The following is a 14,797-nucleotide window of genomic DNA, read 5'->3' as shown; positions in this document are numbered from 1 at the left end:
GCAAAACACGCAGTAAATCACTGCTCCGGATGCCAACAATATTTCGAGATTAGCAAATCTTACAGAGCTCCTTGAGTAAACGCTTGGTTCAGGGTCAAGGTTTGCAGCCCTGTCAAGTGTAACTGGGGGGCTCTTGCTGTGCCGGTGCACCCCGGCCCCCCGGGACTGTGCTGAGCTGCAAATGCTTCTTGCTCTTTGGGGAGAGTGGGGCAAAGTCTCGAGCTCAGCTGGGCACTAATTCTGCACCAGAGTCCCGCTTGGGGGGCGAAGAGGTGGGAGAAACACAGGATAGGGGCAACAAGCACCTGGGAGCCAGCACCACGTGCACCCAGACGGACGCAGGCTTTGCATGCTGCAGCTGATTAACACCTGAAACACACTGCCAAGGCCAAAGCAGCTCGGAGATGGCATTTTAAACCAGGACACGTTCCTGGCTCGTTATGGGGAGGCTGAGGAAGGTCTTGTGCTACACCTGAGGCGAGGCTGCGCAGCGCGACCCTTTCCATCTATGGATGCCCGCTTGCAAACCAGCGGTGCCAGCCCAGCCGTGAGCCTGTAAGCTGAGACGTCTTTGCTCCTCCTGACCACCAAACAGCCCCAGAAAGGAACGGTTTCCCTGCACTATATTTCCATGGAGGGGGGAGGCTGCAGCCCAGCACCAATCCTGCCCTCCCATCCGAGCCCCTCTGCCATGCACAGGGCAGAATAAATCCCAAGGGCAGATTAAAATACTTGGGATTAAAACCGGTTTGGTGCAAGGAAAAGCAGATGGATTTGGTTTTCTTTTTAATCACTGGGAGCTTTGCACCCCCCTCTGCAACCACCATGCAAGAAATAGTCCCTAAATCTAAAAGATGAGGCTTCTTTTTCATGCAGCAATGTGTGGCGTGTGTGTGTGGGGGGGGTGATTTTGAAACAGGGCTCTCTGCACCCTGGGTATGGGAGCAGGGGGGTGTAGGGCCAAAGGGGATGCATCTTGCTAAGAAGCCCCATTTTCAGTGTCCCATGGGGGTTGGCATCTCTCCTCCTCACCCAGTCTGGGACTGCTTCACTCCTGGTTGTGGGACGGAGCATCCCAGCTGGCGCTCAGCCCCTGTGTCCAGGCAGGGCCCCCTGCACCCCTGAGCATCAGGGGAAAGGGGCAGGTGGAGGACGTCGCATGGCACCCCGATTTGGGGATCACCCAGCTCCAAACAGGGCAGGAATGGTGCAAACACAAGTGAGCTGAGCCCACCAGCCCTCAGCAAACCTCCAGAGAGCCGGACAAGCAGGGAGAAAAGTCTCCGGAGGAAGCTTCCCTCTGCCGCCAGCTCTCCGAAGTTTCTTTGCTCGAATGCTGCCATCCAGTGGGACAAACGCCCTGGAGTGGGAAAAAGCTGGAAACGTGGCCGTGGGGGTCCTGGCCCCAACCCCAAGGCAGGTCACCAGCCCCAGGCTGCCCAGGGGGGGTCCTGCCAGGAACCTGAGCCCCCGGCTCCATGCCCCAGCCCTTGTTTTGTTAGGGGGTGAAGTCAACAGCCCTGCAGGGATGCTGAGCCAAGAAGCTCCAGCTCCTAACGTCCTCCCGAAATGTGGCACCTGGTGAGGGGATGGGAAAAGGAGTCCCAGCACAATGCCCAGGGCTCCGCAGGGAGAGGGTTTGCAGCGGGATGTTTGCGTCCTGAATACACCACGCTAGCAGAAAACCAAATACCAGCGTGTATTCATCAGCACTGGGGCTGCAAGGGATAAACAAAACACAAAGCTCCCCGGGCTCAGTTTGGTGAAGCAAAACAATTTTGGCAGCGGCAACGGAGCAGTGCAACGGCGAGCTTTGCATCCGCAGTGCCCAGAAGCCCCCCGGATCCCACAATGTGCCCGTTTGTTGTCACGGTGGGTGGCTGGGATCCTGCAGCAAAGAGCTTTCAGTGGGAATATTCAAAGTTCAACCTCTTTCAGCAGCGCAAGGTTTGCTGGATTGTGCCAGGGGCACAAAGGGACAGTGTTTGCTTGGGAGCGGGGAGGTTTGTGGCTGGGAACACGGCTCTTTTCTTCTGGGCACAGAAGGCATCTGAGCAGAGTCAAGGCGTTATCGAAGCAGGATCGTAGTCAGAAGCTTGGCTTAAAGGGAGCAAGGAGAAAATATTTGTGCATACGGAAAAAATAAATAAAAAAATCTGGGGATTTCTTCTGGCTGAAGGCAGCAGCCATTCTTCCAGAGTCATTCCGGTTTCCAGGAAAGGAGGGATTTTCCTCTGAAATTAAAAGGGAAAACCCCTAAATTTTTATTCTCCTGCCGTGCCAACAGGAAATTTCTCCATGGAGCAACAAACATGCCTGCTGCCCTCTCCTCCAAGATGCACAAGTGCTCTTCCAACCCCTTGAGATCAGCCAGAAACTGTCCCCAGACCAGCAAATCCCTGAGGACCGCAGCAAGGCAGCAGCAGCAGGGAAGGAAAGGGGACGGGAGTTATCGCAAAGCACAAAGGGAAGGGATTTGGTGTAGGAAAACTGGGCTATGTCTGAAAACAGCCACACTCCAGCACAAAGGCTAAGGTCTGTGCATTGCTCGTCACACCTAAAATCCTCATAGCTGTGCCCAAAGCCCCCTCTGGGTGCTTTATTTGCTGTATAAGCACTGCCTAAGAGAGGTAGAGGAAACATTGAGGGTCTGGGCAGGTGAATGATGAGGAAAGGGGATTTTTTTTTTAAAGATATCACTGGTTTTAGAGAACCTTTTCCCACTGATGGGTCTGGAGCGGTGAAACCACGAGCAAAGCCCAGCAAAGCAGAACGACCGAGCCCTGCTTCCGAGCTGGCCCCTGGCCTCTGCAGCCCTGGAGCTGGCCCAGCTACCTCTGAGTCACCCGGGGAAGGCAGCAAAGCTCTGCCCACTGGACAAACGCCAGCACAGGTGACTGCACAGCCCGGCCGGCGTTCCCAAGTCCAGACAAGCTCGCAGCCATGGGGATGAAAGTGTGGGGGCAGCGGCAGGGCTGGATCTCCAGCACGCCGCAGAGCAGACCCCAAAACCTCTGGCCCCTAAAGGGGGCTGTTCAGCTTCACCCCCGGCTTCGGGGTGTACCCTCCCGGCCCCTGGGCAGCTCCCCCCTACCCGGGCTGGGGCCGGCTCCCCACCTTGACACCCAGGGGGTATTTCCCCAGTGCCTGACTCCCCCATGCCCAGGTCCCCCTGGGTCCCCGGTGCCCGGTGCTCCCTGGCCCCTCGTACCCAGGGATGCTCCCGGCTCCCCCACACCCAGGTCGTCCCAGGACCCCCATGCCCGGTGCTCCCGGTGACCGCTGCTCCCGGCTCTTCCTCCCCCGGCCGCTCCCGGTGCCCGTGCCCTGTCGCTCCCCGTTCCCGGTGTCCCCACCCCCGTAACCCAGCCGGTGCCAGGTGCTGTCCGGCTCCCCCCCGCTCCTCCTCTCTCCTCTCTTCTCCTCTCCGCCCCGTCCCGTTCCGTTCCGTCCCTCCTCCCCCGGGAAAGCGAAAGCGCAACGGCGGGCGGAAGCCGAGCCGTGCCGCGCCGGGGGCGCACGGGGGCCACCATGGCATCAAACATCGGCAACTTCTTCCGACGGAGCCTGCGACGATCGAGCCGCAAAGGTGAGGGCAGGGAGGAGCCGTCGGGACGGGACGGAGCCGGTACCGGTGCCGGGGACGGTGCCGGCGGAGCGGGGACTTGCCCGGGTAGCGCAGCTCAGCCCCACCGGGAACGGCCCCGGTAGGGTCCCCCCAGCCATGCCCGGTGCCCTCCCCACATCCCCGGTGCCCTCTCCACATCCCCGGGGCTCGCCGCAACCTCTGCGGGGCTCAGCCCTTGTGCTGCGCCCCTTCCCCGCGGAGCCAGCCCCGTCCCGAACGAGTCCCCTCCATCCCCCGGGGATTCGCCCACCCCCGGGCACTGGCACCCAGCCCTGGAGGTTGGCACCCACAGCAGGGGCAACCCCCGGTTTCTCCCCAGCCACGTCCCCAGAGGCTTTGCCAGCCCTTTGCCCGCTGAGCTGGCATCGTGGCTCCGGGCATGGTGGCCACACGAGCCCTCGAACTGGCCCGGAGCAGCTCCACCAGCCCCGACATCTACGGGGTGCGGTGCCACCGGGGCAGGCAGCACCGCAGGGCCCCCGGGAGGGTGGCGCAGAGCTTGGTCCTTTGGGATCTGCCAGCACTGCCGAGACAGGGGATGGATGGGGGGCTTTGGCTTGCCCCCACCTCAAGCCGGGGCCAGGCTGGGGATTTTGGGGCTCGGTGTGACCCCCCCCCGTGAGCGCTGTTGTGTGCAGGCTGGTTCTCGCTCTCGGTGTGCTATCTCGTTTGTTTTTCCACGCTCAGCAGAAAAGGCTCACTGAGGCAAAAGCCATTTCCTCCCCGCCGGGGCAGGTGGGTGGCTGCGCGGTGCGAGCGGCTCACTGCCATGCAAATACACGCGTGGGGCCGGGAGATTTCCCCCAAGCCGCAGCCCAGGAGCTGTTTGGGCAGAACAAAACAGGTTGTGCCGCATCACGAAGCGGCCCCGAGCGCTGCCCTCGGCTGATAAGGAACTCCCCCAACAGCGTGGGAAGCTGTTCATGCAGAAAAACCTCCTTCTTTCAATGCCGGTGCCTTTTCATCGCGGGCCAGGGTGCAGTGCAGCAGCCTTTGCCCTCTCCGTGCCCGTGGGAGGGAGGGGTGGGAATGCACAGCACCAGCAGCTGCTTCCCTTTGGAGCTGCGTCCCCACCACGGGGGGACATTCCCTGCTTGCAGCGGGGGGCTCTGGGCTATTCCCAGTCCCTTCCAGCTCGGACTGCAGCAGAGCTGTTTGTTGGCTGAGACAGCAGAGCAGCAAATCCCATCCTGTGGCAGCAGCCTGCATCCCCAGGATGCGTGGGGAGCTGCTAATCCTGGTGGTTTGGGGAGTGCTGGGATGCCACATTACACCAGTCCCGTGCTGCACAGCGGTGCATGGGCCCGTACATCCCCGGAGCTCATCTTCCAGCAGCTCAGGGATGAGGTGCTGTGGCCTTGGAGGGGTTTAGGCTTGGACATTGAGAGTTTTGCAGCCCAACGTGGTGCAGGGGAGCCCAGCCAGGTGGGTGGCACCGTGCCCTCAGCAGTGCTCTCTGGGCTGGGCAGGTTCATGTGCTGACACCACAGCTCGGTGTCAGCAGCTGCCCCGCCATGGAAGGTTTTCTCTTAAGTGTTTGAGAAGATGCAAATGCAGATCCTGTTGGAGAGCACATCTTGCATTCCCTGAAATACAGGCCTGGACGGGACAGGACAGGACAGGCAGGATTTAACCATGCTTTCACCTTACAACGTGCGAGGGGAAAGCAAGCAATGCTGGCAGCCAGCAAGGACGGGAGCCACCAGCAGCCCTCCCCATGGCACAGCCTGGGCAAGGCGATGGAGAAATGAGAGATGCCTGGGGATGGGTGATTCTGGTCCCTGGGCAGGGACCACCCGTGATGGGACAGCGAGTGTCACCTCCTCAGCCAAGCTTTGTGCTCCTGTTGGCTGCCAGTGGCCAGGAGCGAAGGCTGGAGCCCTGCTTCAGGACTAAAGGAGACGGCTACGGAGCTGGGGGGACACACAGGGTGGGCCTGACCCCAGAACTGCCATCAGAGGAGGACGTGGGAGCAGCCAGCCACAGCTGGGTATTGAGCTGCAGGAAGCCCACGGGATACTCCAGGATCTGGGGACAAACTGCAGGAGTTGTTTCACGCAGGCGTTTATTTTCCTGCCCGTTACACCTAGAAGCAGCTCAAGCGTTGCTGTAATGCCATAATCAGAGGCAAGACCAAGCCCAGGACAGCTGCAGTGCAGGGAATTGGGTATTTAGAAAGTCACAGCCGGCTGCTGGGAGAGGGCAGAGCTGTGGCATGGCCTCAGCCCCCTGCCAGCTCCGGGCTCCTCCACTGCCAGCCCTCAACCGCGCTGCCCCGTGGCACCCACCCCAGGGCCCTCGGAGATGTCAGCTCGGGTTCTTCTCCTTCTCGTTTCTCGGTTTGGGGCTGTGACAGCTGACACTCCCCAGCTGTTTCCCCCAGCCCGCCCACCAAGAATGAGGATGCAGTCGCAGGGAGCTGCTTCGCGCTGGGAGCTGCAGCTTAGGGAAAACCCTCGAGTATCTCGTTTGCAATCAGCAGTTCCCAGGACTGAGGGCATCTGGCAGGGAGACTTTGGGATTCATTGCACTGGACCTTTTGGAGGTGCTTAAACAGCATCTGTGCTGGCTGTTTGCTGTTTTTTTTCCCCCTAAGAAAATAAATTTAAGTGCTCCAAAAACATTCCCACACATTTCTGCAGAGACCGTCTGCTCTCCGCCACCCCGCGTGCCAGCTTTGCTCTGGGTACCCCTCTGCCCTCACTGACACAGGGTGAAGGAGTGCTGGGGGTTCTGACAGTGCTCAGATTTTCTCCAAAAGACTCCTAAAAGATAACTCTTTCTTTCCTTTTCATGTCCTGTGCCAATGGGTCTCTGGCTGTTCACCACCACCCTTGCAGGGTGCACAGGGCATCGTGTCCCGCTCCCCTCTGGTCGGATCTCGGGTAGCTCTGCATCTCCCGTCCTGCCACCAGGACACCTCCTGGCCTTTCATTTCACTGTGCTCTCTCTCTCTCTTTTTTTTTTTTTTGTTTGTTTGGTTTTTGCTTTTGTTTTTGGCTACAGAAGGAAAACAGGAGGCCCCTGCTGCAGAAAGCAACTCCTCGCGAGCGCTGCAAGGGAAGGCAGGAGACCGGAGCTCTGTCCTCTACTCTGCCGGACAGTTTTTCTTCGAGTACCTGGTGGTGGTGTCATTGAAGAAGACTTCAGATGGACGTTACGAACCCAAGATTACATACCAGTTCCCAAAGGTATTTAGCCCCACTTTTGGGGAAAAAAATGAGCTCCAGCAGCAAAATCACCTCTTAGGGAGGTGGCATGTGGAGACCCCTCCTTTGAAGAGTATTAGGTGCCTGCACTGTGCCCCAATATCCACGGGGTAAAACAGGCTGAAATTGGGACTTTGGGGAGCTGCTTGCCCAGGGATGTGCAGGCACCTTCTGCTCCGGTCTCACCCAGGGACGCTGGGGCCAAAAGGTTCCCCCCTGCCCCCAGCAGCACCCCAGGGCTTTGGGCATCACCCTGACTCGTGGCATCACTTTGTTCCAGCGAGAGAACCTCCTGAGGGGCCAGAAGGAGGAGGAGGAGCGCCTCCTGCAAGCCATCCCCCTCTTCTGCTTCCCTGATGGCAACAACTGGGCACCCGTCACCGACTTCACCAGGTACCCGCGCTGCTGCGGGGTCCCGGCCGCTGCTTCCCACCCGGTGCCACCATACGTGGGGGCTGCGGGCTGGGAGAGCTGCCCCGTCCCCATGCCTTGTCCCTCCTTGCAGTGAAACCTTTTCCTTCGTCCTGACGAATGTGGATGGCAGCAGGAAGATCGGCTACTGCAGGCGGCTGCTGGTGAGCATCCCCCATTAGCCCCAGGGATGGTGGCGAGCACGGCAGGAGGTCTCAGAGGATGGGGAGGAAACTTTGGGAATATGCCAAAGGGCTTTGCACCAAAACTATTAACAACTCCGGCATCCAAACTGCCTTCTCCAGGCCCCAGCACCATCTGCTTATGCAGCATGGGCTGCGTCCTTGGCCAGAGGCTCTGAAAATCCTCCAGCGGGCAGTTGTTTCTTCTCCTTTGAAATGCCAGAGCCATTCCTGCCCCTCAAAGGGCATCTCCTCGGGTTCCCAGCACATCTCATGTGGTGAATGGGGCTGGAGATCACTGGGGAGAGCATGGAGGTGGTGTCATGGGGCTGGGAGGTGCTCCAACCCTTTTCCATCCTCTTCCAGCCCTCCGGCCGTGGCGTCTGCCTCCCTGAGGTCTTCTGCATCATCAGCTGCCTGGGCTGCTTCGGGCTCTTCTCCAAGGTAGGGACGTGATGGCTCCATCCGGCACCGTGGTGGCCCTGGCAGCTGTCAGGGGTTTGACGGCTCCTTTCTGCCTCCCCCAGATCCTGGACGAGGTGGAGAAGAGGCGCCAGATCTCCATGGCGGTGATTTACCCCTTCATGCAGGGCCTCCGGGAATCGCCCTTCCCAGCTCCAGGGAAGACGGTCACCATCAAAAGCTTCATCCCCGAGTCGGGCACAGAGGTTGGTGGGGTTCTGGGGGCTCAGCACCTTCTGGTCTGCTCCAACTGTCTGCTGGAGCATCCTCCGTATCTGCAGCACCCATGGGTGCTCCCTGGAGCAGTGGGTCAGGCTGGGGGAGGCTTCATGCCCTGGGAGATGTGGGTGCCCCCTCCCTCCTCGCCGAGGAGGAGAGGAGCCAGTGGTGAGGATGAGGAGGAGAAGGAGGAGTAGAAAGAGGAGGAGAGAGAAGGAGGAGAAGGAGAAGAAGGAGGAGGAGGAGGAGAAGGATGAGGATGTGGATGAGGATGTGGATGAGGATGAGGATGAATCCCATCCACAGTGATGCCACCTTGCATCTCCGCCAGCCTGGAGCTGGAGCCACCAGCACAAAACCTTGTTCAGCACCGTTCCTTAGCTCACTGCTGCCAGCACGAGTGGCCTGGTGGCACAGTGCCCACGGGGCTCATCTCGCCCACACACAGCACAGGGCCACGCTAGGACAGGCAGAGCCTTTGCTTTTTTGCTTTTCCTTTCTCCTCCGGTGAAGCTTCAGTGAAAAAAATGGGTTGGATCTGTCCTGGAACCCCGCAGGATAATGTCAGTGCTGAGCATCGCCAGGGATGTGTCCTGCCAGGGTGGGTCTGGGAGCAGGATCCCTTCTCTCTAGTGCAATTTGGCAGCTGGCTATCAAATTGCAAGAGATTTCTTCATCCAGGAAAGCTTGCGCAAGGGCTTTGCACATTGCTCAATGCTCTGGCTGAGGGCCAGGCTGCAGGGTGCGTGGCTGGGGGTGACGGAGAGGGAGGACACATGGGGACGTTCTTCGAAAGAGATGGGCTTTGGGGCTCCAGGCAGGGGCTGGAGCAAGTCGGGGAGATCCATGAGAAAATGGGAAGGGGATGAAAATAAATCCTGGGAGCTGCACGGGCCGGGAGCTGGGGACCACAGAGGATTTGTGCTGGAAAGGGGCTGCGGAGCCCAGCCAAGCCCTGAGCTGCTGGCTGGGAACACAGCTGGAAGGGTGTCACAGCACGGGGAGGAGAGGGACAACCCCAAACCCAGGAAAAACGGGGGCCAGGGCTGTGATGTGCAACACAGTCCTGCCAGTCCCTGGCTGGTCGCTGTCCCCCACAGTGGGGAACACGCACCCAGCAGGTTTAGGAGGCTCCTCTCCAGGGCAGAGCCAGCAGGACGGACAGACCACCCGCAAATATCTGCTCGATGTTTCACCTTTGGGCCATCCTAGCTGTCACGAGGCGAGCCAGCCCTCTGAGGGAGTCTTTTGAGGAAGCTTGTGCGGTTTTTATAGCAGAAAAGTCATGTCCTAATCCTTCCTCCTTTTCCCGGGCAACTTTCTCCACTGTTGCTCACAGGCGAGCTGTCAGCTGCTGAGATCTTGGCACTTCCCTGCTGGGCTCCTGCCAGAGACTCACGAGCACTGGAGAAAAGAGGCATTTTGGTTAAAATTCCATTACCCTAATTAATAAAAGCCACAGTACGCAGCACCACTGCACCTTCGTTGCTGTGTGTCCCAAATCACCACGCAGGACAAGGTGAAGTTTGTGCTTTGCAGAGGGTCTTGATGGAGGTGCTGCAAACTCCAGGAAGGGTGTTTGGGCAGCACTGTGGTCATTAATTGCTCCCAAACTGCCTTCCTGGGGAGCCAGGTCGGTGCTGGGAGGATGTTTCACCTCCTAAGGGGGTTTGGTGGCTCTCCCTCCGCAGCTCATCGAGCTCACACGGCCCCTGGATGCCCACCTGGAGCACGTGGAGTTCCAGGCGCTGCTCCAGCGGCTCAGCCCCGACCTCATCCTGCACATCTTCGCCTCTGCCGTGTTGGAGCGCCGGCTCATCTTCCTGGCCGAGGAGCTGAGGTGAGTCCTGAGCTCTTTATTTTCTAAAAAAAAAAAACCACAAACACCATCAAAACCTTGCAGGACGCAGCTGAGCTCAGGGTGCTCCTTGTCCTCTCGCAGCGTCCTCTCGCAGTGCATCCACGCGGTGGCCGCTCTCCTCTACCCCTTCACGTGGGCTCACACCTACATCCCTGTGGTCCCCGAGTGCCTGCTCGACACCGTCTGCTGCCCCACGCCCTTCATGGTGGGCATCCAGATGCGGCACCTGGAGCGGGTCCTGGACCAGCCGATGGAGGAGGTATTTGAGCCAGGGAGGGTGAAGGTGGCTGGATGGAGACGTGGATTTGTCCATGGCCCTGCGGTTGTGCTGGTGCTGGGGCTGAAGGCTCAGGTTGTGCCCTTTTCTCTTCTGGAGGGATATTCTCCAGATCGGGTTTTTGTGTCCCTCTTCCTTCTGGCACCAGGGGCAACACCTCCACGTCCCCAGGGTGCTGCCCCAGGACCCACAGCCCTGACTCTAAGGGATCAGGGAGCTGACATCAGCTGCTGGCATCGTCCCAGCCCTGCAGAAGCAGAGGCTGGGGACAGCCACCAAGCCTGGGACAAACACGGCCTCTGGGGAGATGCCTGCAGCACAGAGGGACCAAGCCCTCTCCTGCCGCCCTCGTGGGCTGCAGACACAGTGGTCTGATCCCAAAATGGGTGGGAGGAGGCCACGGTGCCAGGGATGTCTTGGTGAGTCTGCTTGCTCAACCCGGTCGCTCTCTCTGCTCTCTTTTAGGCTCTGATAGTTGACCTGTGCAAAGGGAAGATCATCCGGGCGGTAGGTGCCCCTGCACGGGGTCTGGGGTTGGGCTGGGCCCCCCGTCCCCCCTCGGTCCCAGCTGCCTGGCAGCTCTCCCGTTTGGGTGTCAGACCGGCAGGGTGTCCCCCCGCTGCGGTTTAACCCGGCCGGCAGCTCAGCACCACGCAGCTGTTCGCTCACCCTCCCCCTTCCCCCTCTGGGATGGGGAAGAGAAACAGGAAAATGAAGCCTGTGGGTTGAGATAGAGACGGTTTATTAGGGCAGAAAAGAAAATAAAAGAACAATAGTAACGATAATAGTACTACTAATAAAAATGGGTGCAAAACAAGTGGTGCACAATTGCTCACCACCCGCTGACCAATGCCCAGCCTATCCCCAAGTACAGCCACCCCTATATACTGTTCAGCATGACCCCATAAGCTATGGAATACCCCTTTGGGCAGTTTGGGTCAGCTCTCCTGGGTCTGAACCCCCAACCTGCCCACTGGTAGAGCGAGAAGCTGCAAAGTCCTTGGCTTAGTGTAAGCACTGCTCTGCAACAATTAAAACATCAGCATGTTATCAGCATTCTTCTCATTCTAAACCCCAAACACAGCACCCTACCAGCTCCTAGGAGGAAAATTAACTCTGTCCTAGCTGAAACCAGGACACCCACAAATGGGTTTCTCCACCCACTGCATCTGTCCCATGAGCCAGAGCACCTGGGTCTGTGGGCACGCCATGCCCAGCATCACCGCGTGCTAATTAATTAATGAGCCCTACAGAAAGCCCCGTTGCTTTCCAGGTTGGGGATGAGGAGGAGATCTTGCCCATCAAGCTGCAGAACGAGATGCTGACGTCTCTGAACAGGCACAACAACAACAACAACGTGCACAGTAAGGGCTCCTCGTTACAGGTGGTAAAATACGTGCAGCTGCCCTCCGCGGGTGGCCACAGTCCCCAGCGAAATGGCTTTTCTAATGGCAGCTGGCCTGAGGTTTTCCTGCCCCAAACTGGGGCAAAATGCAGCCGCAGGAGAGAAATGCCTCGGCCCTTCTCTTGCCCTGCAAAACGTGAGGGCAGGAACAAGTGATTCTGCTGCAAAAATTGGGTTTTGTCAATATTTGGCCTGCAAAGATGCTGCTGCCTTGGAAAGCAAATGCAGCCAGTGCTCCTTTATCAAAATTAGCTTACAGGCAGAGGGAGGTTTTAAGCAAATAACAGTTTGTTGGGATGGAAGCGCAGTCTGTGAGCTGGCCAGGTTAAAATAGGACCATCTGCCATATGTCCACAAGTGCCATCCCCACCCCTCATGCTCTGTGTCCTCTTCCAGCACCCGAGCAGGTGAACACGCTCGTCTCCGAGGCCTTTGTGCAGTTCTTCGTCCGAATCGTTGGACACTACGCCTCGCACATCAAATGGAGTAAAAACGGCCCGGGGACCTTCCAGGAGCGAGCCTTCTGCAAAGCCATCGCCTCCAAGACCAACCGCAAGTTTGTGAAGAAGTTTGTGAAGACCAACATGTTCTCCCTATTTATTGAGGATGCAGAGAAGAGCAGGATCCCGCAGGAAGGTAAACGGCCTCATCTCTCCTTTCTTCACTGGTCGGGTGAGCTCTGCAAAGTCCTGGGGCATTTGGTTAAGGGAAAAAGATGCCCCGTGCCCAGGGCAGGCTGCAGCAGCGGGCTGGGGATGCTCAGGACAGCGAGAGGCACCCAGGAACCCATTTGCCTTCCATACTTACATTTCTCCGGCCCTGTCAAGCAATTAAAAAGCCATCCCCAGGCTCATTTTAGATCTTGTCTGGGGCTGAGGCAGGCTTACCAAGGGCTCAATGTTCAGGCAAACATGCCAGTAGCAGCACAAATATTTGGCTTGCACTCAGGCAGCAGCTGGGAGCTGGCTCCTAGCTGTGCTGCCAGCAGGTCCTGACTCATCTCTGCCGCCGGCTCCAGCGCGGATCCGTGGTGGCTGGGTTGGTGCTTCCTCGTGCCCAGGAGGGCACCAGCCTGAGCCGAGCCTCCTCCCAGCTGATGATGAGAGCAAACAGAGGCGAGAGAGGTTGAGGACGTCACCAAAAACATCTGTTGGTGGCCAGAGACGTCGTGGCCTGGGGTGCAGCACAGCAGAGGGCATGTGGGGCAGTGCCACAGGCAGCACCTGGAGCCCATGGTGGGTCCCTTACAACCCGCCTGCAACCTGCCCAGTGGAGCAGAGGCATGGCACAATCCCAGCTTTCCCATCATCTTCCCAGCCCATGTCACCGTTGTGGCTGGTCACAATCTCAGGGCCTCCCACTTTGTTTCCTCCTCGCTGGCTGCATAGGAAACACAGAAACTGAGCCAGAGTGATGGCGCGGGTTAAAGCCTTACGCTAACCCAAGCGTGACAAAGCTCGTTTGGGGTGGGTGGAGAGCGCTGGGTGGAATTGCCACAGCCTCGATGCCACCCTCACCTGGGTGGCAGCCACGCAGCCGGGCCCTCCCCGCACCCTGCTGCTCAGCTCCGTGCACGAGCAACGGAGCGTGGATGCGACAGCTCTGGCACTTGCGGTGTTTGGTGACGGCACACGACCTTTTCTTGTCCACAGTGTATTTCCAGCAGAAGATAACAGAATACCACGAACAGAAGAAGCACCGGAGGGACTCCTGAAGGGTAGCCAGGAGCACCGGAGCTGGAACTGAGCAGGTCTCTGCCAGCAGCGCTGTGCTGGCTTGAGCCGTGCCCCGAAAAAGGGCAGAGCACGCTGGACTCTGCTGGATCTGCCCACCCGTTCCTGCCTGTGACTCATGAGAAGCACCAAACACCAGTTTCAACCCTTTCTTTTCTCCCTCAGGGCACCATTGCACTGGCAGACTTTTGCACAGAGCTAGCACGCGGGCTGTGGTTTCTTTTCCAGCCTTGCTAGCGACAGGGACAAACCACACCTCAGTGCCCAGCTCTGCACCGAGCCTTTGGCCACACCAGGACCTCACGTGGAGATGGAGGGAAGTCAGGGAGCAGGTGCCTGCTGGCTGCAGGACAACAAGGGCTGTAGAGTAATTGTTAAAGAAAAAAGAAAAAAAAAGGATGAGTAGGAAATGCTGTTATTTCTAATTAAAACAAACCTAGGTTTTGCAAATAAGCAACATCCTATGAAATGTGTTTCCGAGGATTCTGGTATTAGCGGTTGTTTCACTTTGTTTTCTGTCGAGATATGCTCATTGTTCAATGCCAGCAGGAGCAGTCTCAGTGGGTTTTAGCAGTTTCCTCTGTAGTAGCTCTCTTCTTTGTTGGTACTACTTGGAGCAACAGTCCCAGTTTAGCTCTTTGAAGAAACGAAAATACCCTTTCCCAACAGGTTATTTATTCGCACTGTAAGCAAACTGTGAAGGCCACCGGGCTATGTTTTGTCGTGGAGGGAAACAGCAGATCAACAGCTTCGGGCAGGGAGGAAATAATAGTTAAATCAAGTAGTAAAACATCAACATTCTACTTGTTCCTGGTTTTGATGCCAACTTTTTTTTAAAACCTCACTGTTGTTTTTTTTTTTTCAGTGTTGTTTCTGAAATGTGATGCCTGTAGCAGATAAAGCTAAATTGCAGTGCTCCCTCCCTCCTTTTCTAACACATTTACCCAGGGAACAAGCACTGCAGCACAGACAGCAGGGGCTGGCTGCAGATGCACCTGGTTCCTTCCCAGTTCCTTCCCTTGGGGGAGAAGTGGATGAACAGGGAAGGAAACTTGCTTCTCCCCAGCAAGAGCTGTGGTAAAAAGCAGAGCTTCATCCTCCTCTGTGGGACTGTAGAGCCAAGCTGCCGTATCGCTCAGGAGCTGCTGGTCATATGTACCACACAGAGATGATTATCAAAACTATCTTTTAATACAGCTTTTGCAGTGGCATTGAGTTGCCACTGAATGCCACAGTGAGAGATTTTATATAAACGTGACAAAATAAGCAGGCTGTCTGCCAGACAGCTTTCACTTTCGGAGCCGTTGAACTAACAAAAACAAGAGACGCAAAGGGCAATTATTTTAGAACTATTTGTGTAGTCATGCACAAATACAAGCAACAGAAGAACGCTTGGACAGAGGATAAAAA

At 57.5% G+C, this 14,797-nt stretch overlaps 1 protein-coding gene and 1 long non-coding RNA gene across 2 annotated transcripts; one reads left to right on the top strand and one right to left on the bottom strand.

Annotated features, from left to right (window-relative positions):
- Positions 1–1,754: 1,754 nt before the first annotated feature.
- Positions 1,755–3,363, bottom strand: LOC119713952 (uncharacterized). The gene is made up of 2 exons (XR_005261098.2): positions 3,212–3,363; positions 1,755–2,234 (listed from the first exon to the last, which is right to left on the bottom strand). It is a non-coding gene; the product is annotated as an uncharacterized lncRNA (long non-coding RNA).
- Positions 3,364–3,430: 67 nt separating this feature from the next.
- Positions 3,431–14,190, top strand: DENND2D (DENN domain containing 2D). The gene is made up of 12 exons (XM_072028288.1): positions 3,431–3,589; positions 6,635–6,819; positions 7,118–7,230; positions 7,343–7,412; positions 7,797–7,874; positions 7,958–8,098; positions 9,803–9,951; positions 10,054–10,231; positions 10,715–10,756; positions 11,523–11,613; positions 12,051–12,290; positions 13,307–14,190. The coding sequence occupies exons 1-12, from the start codon at positions 3,532–3,534 to the stop codon at positions 13,366–13,368; spliced, it is 1,407 nt and encodes a 468-aa protein (XP_071884389.1). The 5' UTR covers positions 3,431–3,531; the 3' UTR covers positions 13,369–14,190.
- The last annotated feature ends 607 nt before the right edge of the window (positions 14,191–14,797 follow it).

This window comes from Anas platyrhynchos, chromosome 27 (assembly GCF_047663525.1).
Source record: "Anas platyrhynchos isolate ZD024472 breed Pekin duck chromosome 27, IASCAAS_PekinDuck_T2T, whole genome shotgun sequence".
Classification (NCBI taxonomy): domain Eukaryota; kingdom Metazoa; phylum Chordata; class Aves; order Anseriformes; family Anatidae; genus Anas; species Anas platyrhynchos.
Note: the sequence above shows the minus strand (reverse complement) of the source record. Positions and strands in the feature narration are given on the sequence as shown.

Coding starts and splice junctions, on each gene's coding strand:
- DENND2D (XM_072028288.1), top strand. CDS start 3,532: ATGGCATCAAACATCGGCAACTTCTTCCGACGGAGCCTGCGACGATCG. Junction 7,413..7,796: donor GCTACTGCAGGCGGCTGCTG/GTGAGCATCCCC, acceptor ATCCTCTTCCAG/CCCTCCGGCCGTGGCGTCTG. Junction 11,614..12,050: donor CAACAACAACAACGTGCACA/GTAAGGGCTCCT, acceptor GTCCTCTTCCAG/CACCCGAGCAGGTGAACACG.